At 44.5% G+C, this 15,699-nt stretch overlaps 1 protein-coding gene across 2 annotated transcripts in view; it reads right to left on the reverse strand.

The window, feature by feature from the left end:
* Positions 1–674: 674 nt before the first annotated feature.
* The window catches only part of Nfkbiz (NFKB inhibitor zeta), a 29,087-nt gene continuing 14,062 nt past the window's right edge, over positions 675–15,699 (reverse strand). Inside the window, exons 1-12 of one of the 2 annotated variants that reach the window (XM_052740871.1) lie at positions 10,439–10,843; positions 8,210–8,349; positions 7,691–7,721; positions 7,472–7,575; positions 6,441–7,276; positions 5,755–5,860; positions 5,234–5,380; positions 4,982–5,045; positions 4,537–4,706; positions 3,366–3,476; positions 3,074–3,241; positions 675–2,061 (exon numbers count right to left, since the gene is read on the reverse strand). In XM_052740871.1, coding sequence (XP_052596831.1) covers positions 2,008–2,061; positions 3,074–3,241; positions 3,366–3,476; positions 4,537–4,706; positions 4,982–5,045; positions 5,234–5,380; positions 5,755–5,860; positions 6,441–7,276; positions 7,472–7,575; positions 7,691–7,721; positions 8,210–8,349; positions 10,439–10,724 — 2,217 coding nt within the window. In that variant the 5' untranslated portion in view covers positions 10,725–10,843 and the 3' untranslated portion in view covers positions 675–2,007. Of the gene's footprint in view, positions 2,062–3,073; positions 3,242–3,365; positions 3,477–4,536; positions 4,707–4,981; positions 5,046–5,233; positions 5,381–5,754; positions 5,861–6,440; positions 7,277–7,471; positions 7,576–7,690; positions 7,722–8,209; positions 8,350–10,438; positions 10,844–15,699 lie in introns of those variants that run through there. The other variant, XM_052740872.1, reaches the window with a different exon arrangement.

Raw genomic sequence — 15,699 nt, forward strand, 5'->3', positions numbered from 1 at the left:
TGACACTCCTATTACCTCCTTATGTGAGGGAAGGTCAACAGTCCATAAGCTCAGCTGTGATCTTTTATCACAAACAGGCATAGCTGGACTCATGAAGATGGTGGCAGTTTGGATTGGGGGGCAGTTTTGTGCAACCAAGGCTTACATACGTTTTCCAAGAAAAAAACTCATGGCTTTATCCAGTGGTCCCACCTGGTACTGAGATTGACATCCCTAGGATACATGTGCAGCAACTGCAATGTTGGGAAAGGGAAGGATTCCCACCTGGTACTGTTCTGAGATTGACAACCGTCTCAGGATGACCCTAGCAATGCCCACAGTCTCCTGTGTTCTCTGATCTCTCAGCCTTTTTACCATATAAACTTCTGAGTAGTCAACATCTATTATTAAATTCTGTATTTTCAGAACTTGAACTTTTACTCATGAATATAGCAAGCCATTTTTGATGTTAAAAGGCACATAACTTCAGGAAACATGTTCTCAAAAAAAAAAAGTAATTCAAAGATATGAAAGATAATGTAGTGTTTGCCATTAATAATAATTTCTCTGGGCTGGGAATACAGCTCAGTGGTTAAAGAGCTTGCCTAGCATGCACAAGGCCCTAGAGTCAATCTTAGAAGTGGAAAAAATAGTACTTTTCAATCAGCACACACAAATAAGGCACTAAGGAAATGCATATTATAAGACAACATGAGTTTATTAATGTTCAATTAATATTAAAACTATGCATGAGTTTTGTCAGTGAGTGACTTGAGCTCATTCCACCTTAGAGGTGCCAAGTGATTGTATCAAACTTCTATCTATAAGATATGATGAATCAAACAATATGAACAATCCAATCCAAAGGGCATCTTTTAAAAAAAGAACATGAGTACTTAGCTACAAAGATAAGTTAGTCAATTAAAAGACATCATTTTAATGGGTCATATTTATCATAAAGAATCAGTGTACAATCAAAGCTGAATATATTCTTCCCAGGTATATCAAACATAAGCAAAATAATGTTGAAAGAATTAACATTACTAAAAAGTAAAACACTTTTATGAATAGTATGAACATCACAGCACATTATTACTACTTGGCAACAGGAAACAAGAAGTTATGCTTCAATGTTGAATTTTTATAATTTCTATTAAAGGACAAACAAAAACTTCAACAACCTATGTAAATGACAAATTCTAAGTGGTGACTCATAAGAGGGGTCTCTTCAAGCACATGCAATAACGTACAAATGTGTCTCTTTTCAATGCATGAGAAGCCCATTTGCAAACCAAACACCAGCAACTTTGGGACCCACTCTCCATGTGCTTTATCTCTGAAAACTATAGCTGAATGATCACACAGTGAAAGTTGCTTTGAGTGTGCCTAATTTTAAAAGTGGCAACAGTTCACTAGCTCTTTTCTATGTTCTTGATTTACACATTTCCAACGGCCATGTTAACCATCAAATATGTACATTTTAAAGGTAAAAATAACAATTATATACAGCTTCAGAGATCACATCCTAACCCCAGAGGCCTCTCTCATCTAGTTCAAGAGTGAGAGTATTTAACCACCAGATCCTGCATCAGACCAAAGAAGCATCAACAGTACATCCAAATTATTTGTCCCCTCTCAAACGCTTTCATTTTTCATGTTTCCAGTCCGCCTAATTTGAAACTGGCAATAGCCACAAGAACAATGCTTTAGGCCACAAATCAAGTCTTTTCCCATGAGTCTTTTCCTATCCCAAGCCTCCTGTTTATTGAAGGCAATTTTACCATTCAGATCAAATTCAGATGTATAAATCCCAGATACCTGGGTATGAAATACGCGAATCTGCCAAGAAAATTAAATATTTGTCTTCTTTTCTTTTAATATAATCCACTATATAATAGTGAACTAAATGTGTTTGTTTCATAGAAACAACTTACATTTGCCAATACAGGGCAAATGGTCTATGTACAGATACATCAGGACTGCCTAACTGACAGTGAGTGTTGCTGGCCAGGCTCCATGCCAAGGGAGCTAGTATGGTGGTGCTCGCTGCTGAATGGACTTCCCCTTCAGGATACGTCGGATCTGAAAGAGAAATGAATTGTGAAGTTTATTTCTAATGGATCAAAGTGGGATACTTCCGCCAGACTACTTTTGTATCCCAGGTGGCCACACTGCGGGGTCTACCAGTCAGCCCACAACAGACTACGAGCAGTGACTTAGAAGAAAAGATTGTGCTGGCTGCTTATAGCTGCTAAAAAAGGAAACCTGTCCAATGACCAGAGCCTAACGATGAAGGGGAGGAGAAGCCCTCTCCACGACACCACATAATACAGAAGGACAAGGACCGCACCGAGGAACATGAAGAGCCTCACATTCCAGTAATGGCTGGAAGCTCTGCCATGGGAGAGCCCATCACAGTAAAGCAGCAGACGCTGGGCTGGAGATCTGCCATTTACTAACTAATCATGGTTCCTGTCCTCTCTAAGCGCTCATTTTTTCCTGTTACACCTTACTGAAAAGTGTTTATATTTTTAAATGATATACATGAAAACTGCCACAAACTATCGAGTGTCTAAGTTCCAAAGAGCTCCACAGACCAGAGGTACTACAACACTTTGGTTCTGATGACAGCTAGGAATCAAAGAGAAGGCTAACCTGCATAAATTCATTTACAACTAATAATGTATGGAATCATCTATCCACAGCTACCAATCGTCCTGATTCCCTCTGGGAAAAGATGACCATCAGAAGTAATTTCTTAAAAAGATGACGTTCTTATGGAGAAAAGTTTACTCATGTGAAACTATTCAACCCCTAATGATAAAATATAACCATACTTAATAAGCACAGCATAATTTTAACACGTTCTAGGTTCTTTTCCATTTCTTACGAAGGACCAGTTAGTAAACAGAATTATAAAAACTGATACTCACTAAGCATTTGTTACACGGGCCTGAACTACTTCAAACACTCTACACTAGACCAGCCTACTTGCGGGGCATCAGCTGGCCTTTGTCCTGCACAACCCCCTCCCTCTTTGTATTTCAGACCAAAGGGGCCTCCAGGAATCTCCACTCCCTCCCATGGCCCTCACCTGTTCTCCCACAGGGCCATCAGGAACCAAATGCACCGGCTGCTCATTCTCCAAGTTCCGAGTACTCGGGTCCGCTCCCTTCCTCATCAACAGACGGACGGCGTCCAACTGTGTCACCCGATACTGCAGGCTGGCAGCAACGTGGAGGGCGGTGTTTCCATTGTAAGCCTGAAAACCAAGACGCGAAATGACGCACACATCAGGAAGGGGGTAACTCCACGAGAGCAGCCCGGCAACTTGCAGGTGGGAGGGTCGGGCCGACGCTGGCAGCACCGAGGCTTTCAAACATTACCTTTGCATTCACAAAAGACAGGCAACTGGGCAACTCCAGAAAGAGGCGAATGAGCTCCAGATTCGCTTCTTCTGCTGCCAGATGCAGGGCTGTGCGGCCACTTTTACGATCCTTGGGAAGGCAAGAAGGGAAAGGGTGAAAATCTAGACGCCGTGCTTTAGACAGGACACCCTTTGTCCTCTCAAATGTCCGAAGCAACGTTCAAGACTACTTCAGATGTTCCCTTCTCTGCAGAGTCTCCCCGAAGCCCCAGTTCAATGGAATCTCCTATTCTCTTGTATTCTCAATTAATTATCTACTTGATTCTTATCACATTCTATTCATACACAGAGCAGCCATTAAAATGTAGAGATATAAAATGCTGCTTTCGTATATGTTGTATCAAAGTCCACTTATTATGTACTCCTGTGTTTCCAGACTTGGTGGCCACCATGTAAAGCGATAGTGGGGACAGCAAGCTCCATAGGGACCCACGTGGCCATCTGTGTCCCCAACGTACTTAACACGGTGTTTTAGGACACAGGAGATAATAAATAAGCCCCAGAATTAAAAAGAGTATTTCCAGTTTAAAACACTTATTTCCAGGTTAACACGGGCCCAGTGAGATGACTCAGGGGGATAAGGTGCCTACTGTCAATCCTGAAGAGCCAAGCTGAGTCCCAGGACTCTGAGTAGAAGGAGAGAACCAACTCCTATAGGCTGTCCCCTGACCTCCACGTGGACCAATACACAGGCACACACAAAATAAAAATCTAACAAAAGCATTTAAAAAAAAAATTAAAATTGAAAAAGGCAAATTCCAGGAAAAAAAAAAAATCATTCCCAAAAGCACTGTCTAAATTGTCAGCCCATAAAAACAAGAAGCCAAAGTAACATCCATGTCCAGCTTCTTTGAACTTTTAAACAAGCACTAATTTATTTCACAGCTAAATGATTTTTTTTTTGTTTGTTTGTTCGTTTGGATAACCCACAGATTAAAAAGAAATCGAGAAAGCAGATTAAAGGATCTTTTCACGGCTAAGCTTCTTAACTACACATACAAAGCTATTCACTCCATCAACTTAAAAATGAGAGGGGGTGTGAGGAAGTAGTTTCAGTCTGTGCCTGCAAGCCAGGCCTTTGCCACACACATACCCCTCCCCGCAACCTCTAACCTCGACTGTGAAGTTACCTTTGCCTCCACGGCCGCTCCCATCTGAATCAGACACTTGATGGTGTCAACCAGACACTTATTCTTCAGTAAAAGATCCTGCACTTCGGGAGAATGAGGCTGTTGGTTCCTCTGCAGCTCATGCACCACAGCATTGTGAGCCACGACCGCACAGTGGAGGGGAGTCAGGCCTAGGAAAAGCGTACACCAGAAGTCAAGTCCTCCGTCAAGGCTTTTGGTCACTACAATTATCCTAAGGATGGTTCCTCGTTTCACTTAAAACGGCCTCTATAAAGCCTAGTGAGGTAATCCGCATACAGCTAGGCAGCTTAAATGCCAATTTTACCCATAAAACAGGTAGCTTTATTTACCTCCTCTCTTTCTTAGTATGATTCTGAATACTCCCAGAATTCATGTGCTCTACTTTCCACGTGGTTCTTTATCTAATAAAATATCAGTTGCTTACCATCATAGTTAGTTGCCTCAAGATCCACAAACTGATTGCTCCTCACTGCTCCCTTCTGGATTGCCTACAAATTTTTAAGATACACACCTGTTATCCAAAGGCAAGGTACACAAATGGCCATCAACTACCGCGCTAAGAAATGAATCCACTCCAAACAGATTATTTCAACAAGCAGCCTACATGCAACTTCTCATATCCAAGCCCCATGTCTTTGGTGATGTTATGATGGAAGCCTGCTTTCTGGCCTCTTACCTGGAGCACCTGGGAGTGGCCCTTCTCCGCACAGACGTGCAGAGGTGTTCTTCCCCAGCAGTCTGTGGTGTTCACCTGGGCACCAAGGTTCACCAGATCTTGCACTATGAGGTGCTGATTGGCAGCGACAGCCACCTGAAAGGCACTCTGTACACATTCAGAGAAGAGAGATGTTTTTTTAAACCTATGACACTATCATCACAAGGAATATGAAACTACACTATGGCTGAGGGGAATGTCCACACCAAGAAAATAAATCCTATTAATAAACAACCAAATACAGCAAGAGGAGGAAACTAAAATAAGCTTAGGGTGAGGCTTAATTACACACAATCTTTGGTCAAACAACTACAAACAGAACATTAATAACTTCAAGGTTGACGGTGGCAAAATGTCAATATCTCAGAGTTAATATTAACTGAAGTCCCTTGATTTGGGGGCTCTTGAGCAATCTGCACCTGAGACTGGCTAGCCCTCACGTTAGCACAAGCACACCGTTGCCATGCCAACCCCCTCCTCACCTGTCCGTTGTGTTCTTTAACATCCAGCATGTGAAGCGCGTTCATCTTTCTGGCGAGAACATAGGAGAGTGCTCGTCTCCCTTGGGCGACCGCGATGTGGAGAAACCTGGAGAAGAGGCACGAGAGAGAGAGAGGAATGGCTTCTGGACTCATTAAGATGCTCTAAGAAAACAAAAGCTTCCTTCACCCTGGTTCTGACACACTGATACACTCAAATGAAACATCACAGGGCAGAACTTGGCCTCTCTGACATGTTGGCAGTCCCTCTGAACAGAGTAAAGATAAGAAGAGGCGATGCTGAACGCCATGCTGAACATTTAAAATCCACTGTTTTTTTAATGTTCATATTGTGAGTATAAACACATATATAATTGTATGACAGAAACATTAGTACTTTTTTTTTGTAAAGAAAATAGAGGCATGGGGATTTTAAGTTACTTGCCCAAAGGACAGAGTAGGATCCAGTCTATGGATCAACTCCTAATTGATGCCTAGTCATGATCTAATTGTTTCTGCTCTAAAGACGTAATCTGCATTAGTCTTCAAAACCGGTTACTCATAGAAAGCACAGATATTTTTAATTTAAGAAAAGATAAAAGGAACATCCTTTCTAGGAATATGAATTATCATGTGTGCCAACCAATAAGGTTCAGCTGTGAAAATACATGAGCTAAAAGGATACTCACGTGTCACCATCTGAATCCTTAAAGAGAAACTGGTCTTGAGAAATATTCGCCAATTTGCTTTCTTCCTGCTCTACCTGCCACTGAAAAAATGACTTCCCTAGCTGGGTGGTGTTCATCGGGCTTCCCATGATGTTCTGGAGAGACAGGGAAGTACCTAATGAGGGCGAGGCAGCTTCATGCACCCTGTTTGCCTCGCAGGCACTGTTCGGCATCAGGCTGAAGTTCTGCAGGTGAGTCTCATTTTGTTGTGGGACGCTGGGGGAAGGCTGAATGGGAACAGCAATATTCTCAGATTCCCCGTGGCCGCTCAGAAGAGACACAAAACTCTGGCTCGTGCAGAACGGTGAGTCTTGATTATCAAAGAGGTTTGGGTCATACTTGGGAGACTGGGATGTTGTGGAATAAGAACTGAACTGCAGGGCCGGGTTGTGTGGGTAGTTCTGTTGCGGCGGCTGCTGCTGCTGTGGCAGCTGCTGTGGCGGCTGCTGTGGCGGCGCTGGCAGTGGCTGCGGCTGCATGTTCTGGGTTTGTGGCGAATACTGGTACATAGAAGCTTGGTCCATCATTTGTGGAGAGCCACTGACTTGGAATGATTGGTATTTTTGAGGTGGAGAGAAGACCTGCCCTCCATGGAAATCCTGGCACTGGTCTCTCGGGGAGTTCTGGGGTATCACAGGGCTCATCCAGCTAACCTGGACAGTGTTTAGTGACACTGGGCTGCACTCGTTCTTGATGTTTATAATGCTCTGAAGCAGATCAGTACCGCTATCCAGTTTGGATTCATTTCGACGAACATCTTCCATGCTCTCCCCAGGTGCAGGTGTTTGAGGTGATGTCTGGAGAGAAGGAAAAAAAAAAACAACTTTCACAATCACTTCCTTTAAAAGAACTCCAAGAGCCAGGTGTAGACTCGGTGGTAGGGTACATGGCGAGGCTTCAGTCACAGGCACCAAAAAATAACTTTTTAAATAGCAGCACTATCCAAGGAATGGTCCCACAGAGTGTCCAGAGGAAAACAGTGAGATGCTTACCACGAAGTGAGTAGACAACAGAGCTGGCCTTTTGCAAACTGGTCCATCAGACAGAGTATCAGTCTCCTTCCTTTTCCCCACAGTGGATACTGTGCTCTTCAATTCTGCTCCCAAAGAGAGAATATGCAATCTGTGATCATTCCACTTTACAAATTCCACCTAAGTCATTTTACTGCAAAAACACCAATAAAATTATGAATAACTGGAAGCAGCTCTTACCTGTGAGTTGTTCAATGTTCACACTCTGTGTCTACAAGGGAAAAGATTCCAATTTAGTACATATAAAATGGTTTCTCACTTAGTAAAGATTTCTCTCTACCTTCTACAACACACCATAAATCTGAGAAAATAAATACTGACAGAACAGCTATCTCCATATTCATTCTCTCTCTCTCTCTCTCTCTCTCTCCATTTTCACTTCTAGACTGGTCAATCCTAGGCAAGATGAAATAAATATGACCACCTGATTCTTTCCTCGCTAATCAAAACGTTCTGTTTTCACTGAATCCTGTGAATTTCCTTGTCCCAAAACTGCTTTCATGTGTTTGCTCATTAAGTTTCTCTTACACGCCTGGCACTGAGCCAAGTGGAAGGACTACGGCAAATAACAAAAAATATATCCTGTCCTACGATCTCGGGTCATTTATGAAGAACTGCAAGTGACTTACTGGACCTAGGTTAGCCAATAACCCTGACAGACTAGTCTCCCACTCGCTCAAAACCAAGAGCAGACCGCACCTTAAACTCATCCACGGACGGGCCAGAAGTCTTCTGTTTGTGGCTTCGGATATGCAGCAGGAGCTCCTTCACGGAGTTCTTCACACGAACACCCTGAAAAGGTCCTCTCTGCTGCCTGCCAACCCCCATATGGGGCTCAACTGTTCAAAAGAAAAAGAAACGCCTCAATTACATCTCTTCACAGCCATGAATCATGACAGACCCCCAAGACGGCAGCTGGGTGGAGAAAGTCTCCAACAGCAGACTGCAAAGCCTTTCCAACGTCATGGTCAACAGATTCTCATCTAGTACGTCTCAAGGGGTCGGTGCTGCCTGATAAGATTTTCCTACCAGGCACCCTAAGGAATTAAGGCGCTATGAAATGTGGTCCAGGATCCTTGGAGCCAAAAGACAAATATACCCAAGTAAAGCCTCTCTGTCTCTCAGATCTATTTACTCGTGAAATAGGATCAGAGGTTTTGCCAAGATTGTCGACTTATAATTATTCTTGACTTTGAGAAATCCTTGGAGGAGCAGAGTATAAATGAGGCATTTGTAGTTTTTAAAACAAAGTCTTTTATGTTCATATAGAAAGTATAAAGTACCTTCCCTTCATTCACCTAAGAAGGAACAAAACTTTCTCTAAAGATCTCTAGGTACCAAAGCCTAACAATTAACACTGCCTTAGATTTCTTAGTATTTCCTTAATTCATTCGTGCCAAGAAAGCTGCCTAAGTTCACTGAGCACATTTCCACATACACACACAGGATTTCCCCCTCATTTACTGCTCTTAGAATTACGTACAAGGGCATTCTAAGTAAAAAGGAAACAGGCGTACTCACTTTAAAATTTCAGAATGCAGTTTAAAATTTACTATGAGTACAGTATTCCACTCCTGGCCACAACTATGTAACAAGCTCTTGCATATGAATTGAACACAACATTCAGAAAGTCAGGAAAATAAAATGGAGAACAAAGCATAATTTGACCATCTATATCACAAGTATATAAGACCAACATCTCAGTAATGGAGCAAATAAAATGATCAGATGGCCTTGGGGTTTAAGTTCAGGGATTTCAACCACCACCCAATAGCCAGTCTATAACAACATTCCTCTGGACTGACAAAGTGTTAAAAACTCCATGCCCACGTCACAGGGAGAAAAATGTAGTTTCAGGAATCCCCCGTGGCTTGTGTGGTAAACCAAGAACTAGCAAACATTGGTTCATCCAATGTCGGCAAAGGGGCCAAGGACCTCAGAAAGGGCTGGAAATGCATATACACCCAACTTTTTAGATAGGCTCTACGCGACACTGTGGCTTACGGTACATCCTTTTAAATTAAAAGTTAACTTTTTAAAAATAAAAGACAACAAAAGCTTGAGTGGCCAGCAGTCGGAAACAGCAAGGAGTCATTCTTTAAAATAATTCCGACTAGAAGCTCCGACAGCTGAGATAATCTAGGCGGTCTTCAAATCTACCCGCAGCGGCATCCTGTTTTCCCCCAAATTATGCAACTCGGTTTATGAAGAAAGAAAACCATTGCAACTCGCCGCTAAAGAAAGAGCTTCACTAGATGTAACTTTTCCATTCTAAAACACACAGAAAAACAAGACGGCAGGATCCTGAGCAGGCCTCTGAAACTCCAAAACAAACTAAGCGCAGACCCTGAATCACTTTTCCGACCCCAGGTTTTCCCTTACATCTTGATAAATGGTTTCTTTTTCTTTTATTCATTCCTATAAATATATTGGGAATAAGTCGTGGCTTTAAGCCCAGTTCCCAAAGCTTTATATCCTCGACCACTGCTTCTCGCTCAAAGAGTTACAGGAAGAAAACTACATCTCCATCAGACCCAAAACCTCACCACACAGTATAATTCTTTCTCAGAGGTTGTCGAGTTCGGGGAGTGCCGGGGAGAAGTGAAAAAGTAAAGGGTTAGGAGATGAGAGAAAAAGAGAATCCGAGACTCTCAAGTTCTTTCCCTCAGGTGCCAGAGCTCCAGCCAGCAGGGTGCTCGGAGCTGGAGCCCCAAGTTGCCGGACTCCGCAGACAATCCAGGACAGGGTGCCCAAATCCGAACAGGGCATCTTAGCGGTCACTCATAACTACTCCGTGTCTGTCCCGCCGCTACGGAAGTCGCGGGAGCCGCTTGACGTCTAGGCGCCCCCTTATCTGGGGAGTCCTGCCCCATCCTCCCAGGCGTGGGAACCCCGGGGAGAGGGGCGCGGGGGCCCGCGGGTGGGTACCTTGCGGGCGCTCGGCGCGGGCGCCGCCTCTCGGGCGGGACTCCACGGCCCCGCAGGAGGACACGGAGGAGGTGGAAGAGAAGTCGGAAGAGTCGGAGCCGGGCGAGCCGGGCGCCGAGGGCACGGCGGACAGGTAGCCCGCGTCGCCGGCACCGGGGGCGGAGGGCGGCGAGGCGCCGTAGAAGTAGGCCAGGTTGAGCGGGCTGGTCATGAGGCCGCAGTCGCCGGCCGCGTCCAGCAGCCCCTCTCCGCCGCGGCTGTCGTCCAGCAGCTTGTCCACGATCATGCTCCCAGGCTAGGCGCTCGGGGTCCCCCCAGACACCTGCGCCACCGGCGGGCTACGCGGCTGGCTGCGGCGGGGCGGCTCGTACGTGCGCGCCCCGGGGCCGCCGGGCTATTTAATGAGCGGCGCTGGCCGACCCCTCCCCTCCCCTCCTCCCTCACCCCCACCCGGTGCTCCGCCCGGTCATTGGCCGCCTCCCGCCCCGCCTCCGGATGCGTCTAGTTTCCAGTAAAATGCCCGGGATGAGGCAATGCGCCCTCCGCCCTCGCCCCGCCCTGCCCGGGCCAACCAGTTGTTTTCCGGCGGCTCACCTGGAAACCCCGGTGAGCACCCAGCACCCGAGCCCCGGACCCTTAGCCCGTGCCAGTTGTTCCAAGCCTCCCCGGCCGGCCCGCCGCACCCCCCACAGGTCCGAACCCCGCAACAGGCCGTGTGGGCAAGGGCTTGAACCCGCGGATGCCTGCGGGGAGCTCCGGGCAGCTGCGGGAACGGGTCCGCCCGGTTCCGGGAGTGGGAAGACAGAGCCGTGCGTGCACGCAGCCCTCCGCCCTCAGAGTTCAGTCTCCTCCCGTGCCTCCCAGCACTTACCCGCCTCCAAACCTGGAAGCGTTTGCCGCGTTCTTTCCGGCCAGGTCTCCGTTTCAGAGCGCTTGAAGTTTTTCTAACTTCGTATCTGGGCCATAACTAATAGTTTATTTTTTACGTGCCGTATTGGAATAAAAAGCAATGTCCACCCTTTCGTCTCCAGTACTAGAATAAAGTCTTCCTTGCCAGGAATATGAATGATGAATACACATACATGCATATATATATAAAATGTTTTACTCTGCACAACTTTACCTTGTGTCTGATAAACACAAGGATTTTGATGTTCTGTCTTGAATACCTTTTTCAGTGTTTAAACAACTATTGCCACAAATCCAACTAGCAAAACAAGGAAAGTTTGTTTGGGGGGAATGAAATGATTAAGTACATTAAAATGTACTAAGTACATTTTAACCCGTAGGAACAAGGTAAATAAACACGTTATATTAAAAGAAACTGACTGTGATTAAGCATCATGAGCGGTAACAAAGTTCAGTGCACAGCCTAAAAAGAGAGAGGATGTTTCTTGTGGAGTGGGGAGGTCAGGGGGAAAGTCTTTCCAAAGAATGAGGCTTTGAGATGAGTCCTAAGGGGTTTGCAGGAAAATCATCAGCAAAGAATTCCAGCCAGGAGTCAGGGAAGAAGTCACAGTGCCCTTGAGGACTGCCAACGGGAAGATAACCTTAGATGTAAAAGGTAACTTTAAGTGGGGCACCTTCCGGGGCTGGTGAAGATGCTGTGACTGAAGAAACATGAAGGAAGTTTAAGCAGGCAGAATGAATCTGGAAACAGTTTTAGAGGAGATTAGACTGTGGGAGTCAGTGGCCAGTAAGAATTAGTTGATATGGCCCAAGAAAGATGACCCAACCTAGAGGATGAAAACAGTGGCAAAGCGGAAGGTCAAAACAAACAGGTAAACAAAGGGACTGCACTCCAGAGGCGAAATCCACAAATCTAGCATGGCTGAAATGGTGAGACTGACCAGGGCAACCCCAGCTCCGTAAGTCATTAGGCAGATTTGAGCATTAGTAAAAAGCACCGCTAAAATTAGTATCAACGAGGTCTCCTGCTTGTTTTCTAGACATAAAGACGACGGGGAAATGAGGTTATGTGATTCCCTAACTGAGAGCTGTTAGGTCTTCTTGCTCTGTGCTCAGGCAGCCTTGAGAAAAGAACTGTCAAACCACTTTAAACACTGGGCAGAGCCACATGCCCGCTGCAGTCATTTGCTACTAACACACAACTCCAGCTTCTAAAGGTGGAGCCTGAGCCAGAACTGCCTCAAACAACTTGCACCAGACTTTTCCTGGCACGCAGATGGAGGGCCCATCCCCTGGTGGTAGCCTACAAGAGGGTCGGCTGTGACTGTACATACAGAAGGTACAAACATCTCAGTACGTCTTCTCTTTGGCCACACAGAAAATTAAAGCGATACATATTTCAGAAATCAGTATGAATAAAATTTAGACTCATTATGATTTTTTTCTAGGACTTCCTTAAGTGAGACATATTTTTCCCCCAGCATTAAGTGTGGAGATTCAACAAGGTGAGTCTGCACTCCAGATGTCTTAGCATCCCCCTGCATTTGTAGTTAGACATTCAATATGCTTAGCCGATACCAGGTGGATGCCACGAAATAGCAGGTGAGATCTGTAGAACAGTCCTTTCTCAGGCAGAAGCAGAACTCTTCAGACAAGGTCTGTTTACGTTGGATGAGCTGCTGTTCCAGTTGAAAGTGCCAGGGCTGTAACTTTCCCCGTCAGTCAGCAAAATCAATGACCAGACATTACTGACTGCTTGCCTGTTCTCCTCTTCAGCCACCACAGCCCAATAGCTCACCCTCTTAGATACTGGTGTCCCCATGTCAAATACAAAATGCTGTTCTAAATTGCTTATGGTATTAAGAAAGTTCGTTACATTTACATTTAAAAACTCTGTTCCATTTTTAGAACTCTGGGTTATGGGCCCGATGAGGGTGTTACAACATAACTGGTACCATAAAACTGTTCAAACTGTCCTGTTGCATGAAACACATTAAAGTAAATTATTAACATCTGTAAAGCAAGTGAAGGGATTTTTCAGGTCACTGTGGAATAGAATTCTCCTTTCCACAAGTCACACACCTCTCTGATAGATTATTTTCGCCTTTCCCAGTGTGCATCTGAGCCAGGAGGGCACAGGTCTTCTAATCTCCCCTTTAAAACACAGCATCAGACCCATGTTAGACAGGTGAGGATTTTAATCACTGTGACAACTTCACATGCGTGTGTGTGTGTGTGTGTGTGTGTGTGTAATGGAACTAGAAAAAGGGGTCATGAGATTTAAAGGTAGAGAGAGGGTGATGGAATCAGAAGGGAGTACGTTCTGGGAGAAGGTATCTAGTTAGTGGGGACAGGGGACACATAGTGTGTGCAGGGATGGGGGTGGAGGGGTTAAAACACAATATAATGACAGATATGTATAAAAATGGCAGCAATAAAACCCACTGCTTTTTGTATGCTAACTTTTTTTTTTCTTTTTTTTTTTTCGAGACAGGGTTTCTCTGTGTAGCTTTGCGCCTTTCCTGGAACTCACTCTGTAGCCCAGGCTGGCCTTGAACTCGTAGAGATCCGCCTGCCTCTGCCTCCCGAGTGCTGGGATTAAAGGCATATGCTAACTTAAAAATTAATCATAAAAAGGCAATACCATCTAAGAGCCTTTAATTGGGCCTATTGTAACAATGGGAAGAATTAAAGAGTGTCTGCCTGCAGGCCTACAGATTGAGCTGGGCAGTCTGCTTATAAGCCAGAACAGGGGTGTTTGTACTAGTCACCTATGACCTTCCTGAGGAAGGGTTGTAGTTACACCAATCAGGACACTGTCCCTTCTGCACCAATGGGTACGATAGCCTCTAAGAGGAGTATTTGTCCATCAGGTGAACAGTATGGCTTGTCATTTGTTCTGATCAAACACTGGGCTGGGAGCTGAGCCACTGTTTATCACAAAATATCAATTTCATGTAAGTGACAAACTGGATATCCAGATCTCTTTTTAATTACAAAGTAAATCTGCTGTATCAAAAAGAATAGCTGTCAGTATTTGTTGGCAATGAGAGAATTCAAGTTTTTTAATGAAAACTTAAATGTGAGGCAATCTCTGTCAGATCTCCTGAGTTGGAGAGCCTCCCAATACTTAAAGCCTTGTGATGAGGCCAGTGGTGATGTTATTCACAAATGTAGTTTTTAATAATGAAACATACATACATATCGTTAGAACCATGATAAAGCATTAGAAAATCTGTATCACCCAATTAACTGTATGTTGCAGATGAACAATGCAAGACATTACAAAAATCACCTATGGTAAAAGAGCTATTAAAGTATAAGACAGACCAATGGGTTTAATGGATCAGAACATAAAGTTAGCTGGGGTCCTGTGTAGCTCATGGTACAGCACTTGCCTAGCATGAAAAAGGCCTTGGGTTCAGTCCCCAAAAATACACACACACAAATTTCTGAGAGCATGGTGTTGTATATCTGCAATACACAGTGCCTAGGAAGATCTGGAATTCAAGATCAGCCTGGACTATATAGTGAGATCTTGGCTAGCCTCAGCTACATAGTAATGTCTCAGAGACAAAAATGATATATCAATTTATATTTTTCAAGAACTTTCACATTTGAGGGCTTGAAAGAAGACTCATGACTTAAAAGTACTTGCTGCTCTTGCAGAGGACCCAGATTCAGTTCCCAGAACCCACAAGTCAGCTCACAACCACCTGGAACTCCAATTCCAAGGGATGTGGCATGCTCTTCTGTACACCAAGGGCACCAGGCACACGTGTTGCACATACATACATACATACATACATACATACATACATACATACATACAAGCAAAATACTCACACACATAAAAACTAAATCTTAAAAAAACAAATTTCACACTTAAGACTCTCCTGTTGTGGAGCAGGGGTGGTGTACATGGTCTCACTCTGTACCCGAGGCTGCCCTGGAACTCACTATGTAGACTGAGATAGATTCAAACTTGCTACAGTCCCAGTATCTCTGCCTCTCAAGTGCTGGGTTTAGAGGCATGTGCCACCTTTATTTTAAGTATTTTTTATTATAGATATTTATTTATATTATATATTGTGCCATGTTCATTCCACAACAAATGTGTGCAGAACAGAGAGCAGCTTGAAGTAATCAGGTCTCTCCTTTTGTTATATGGGACTGGGGGATTGAACCCAGGTCATCAGGCTTGGCAGCAAGCACCTTTACCAGCTCAGCCGATTTGCCAGGCCTAGGATGTGCCTTCTTTAACTTCCCTTCCTTTTACATACAGATAATGCACATCTGTCGCTCATTCATCATATAAAGACATGAATGCCTTATATGCCAGAATTTTAATT

This window comes from Peromyscus californicus, unplaced genomic scaffold (assembly GCF_007827085.1).
Source record: "Peromyscus californicus insignis strain IS unplaced genomic scaffold, ASM782708v3 Scaffold_16__1_contigs__length_79575227, whole genome shotgun sequence".
Lineage (NCBI taxonomy): Eukaryota > Metazoa > Chordata > Mammalia > Rodentia > Cricetidae > Peromyscus > Peromyscus californicus.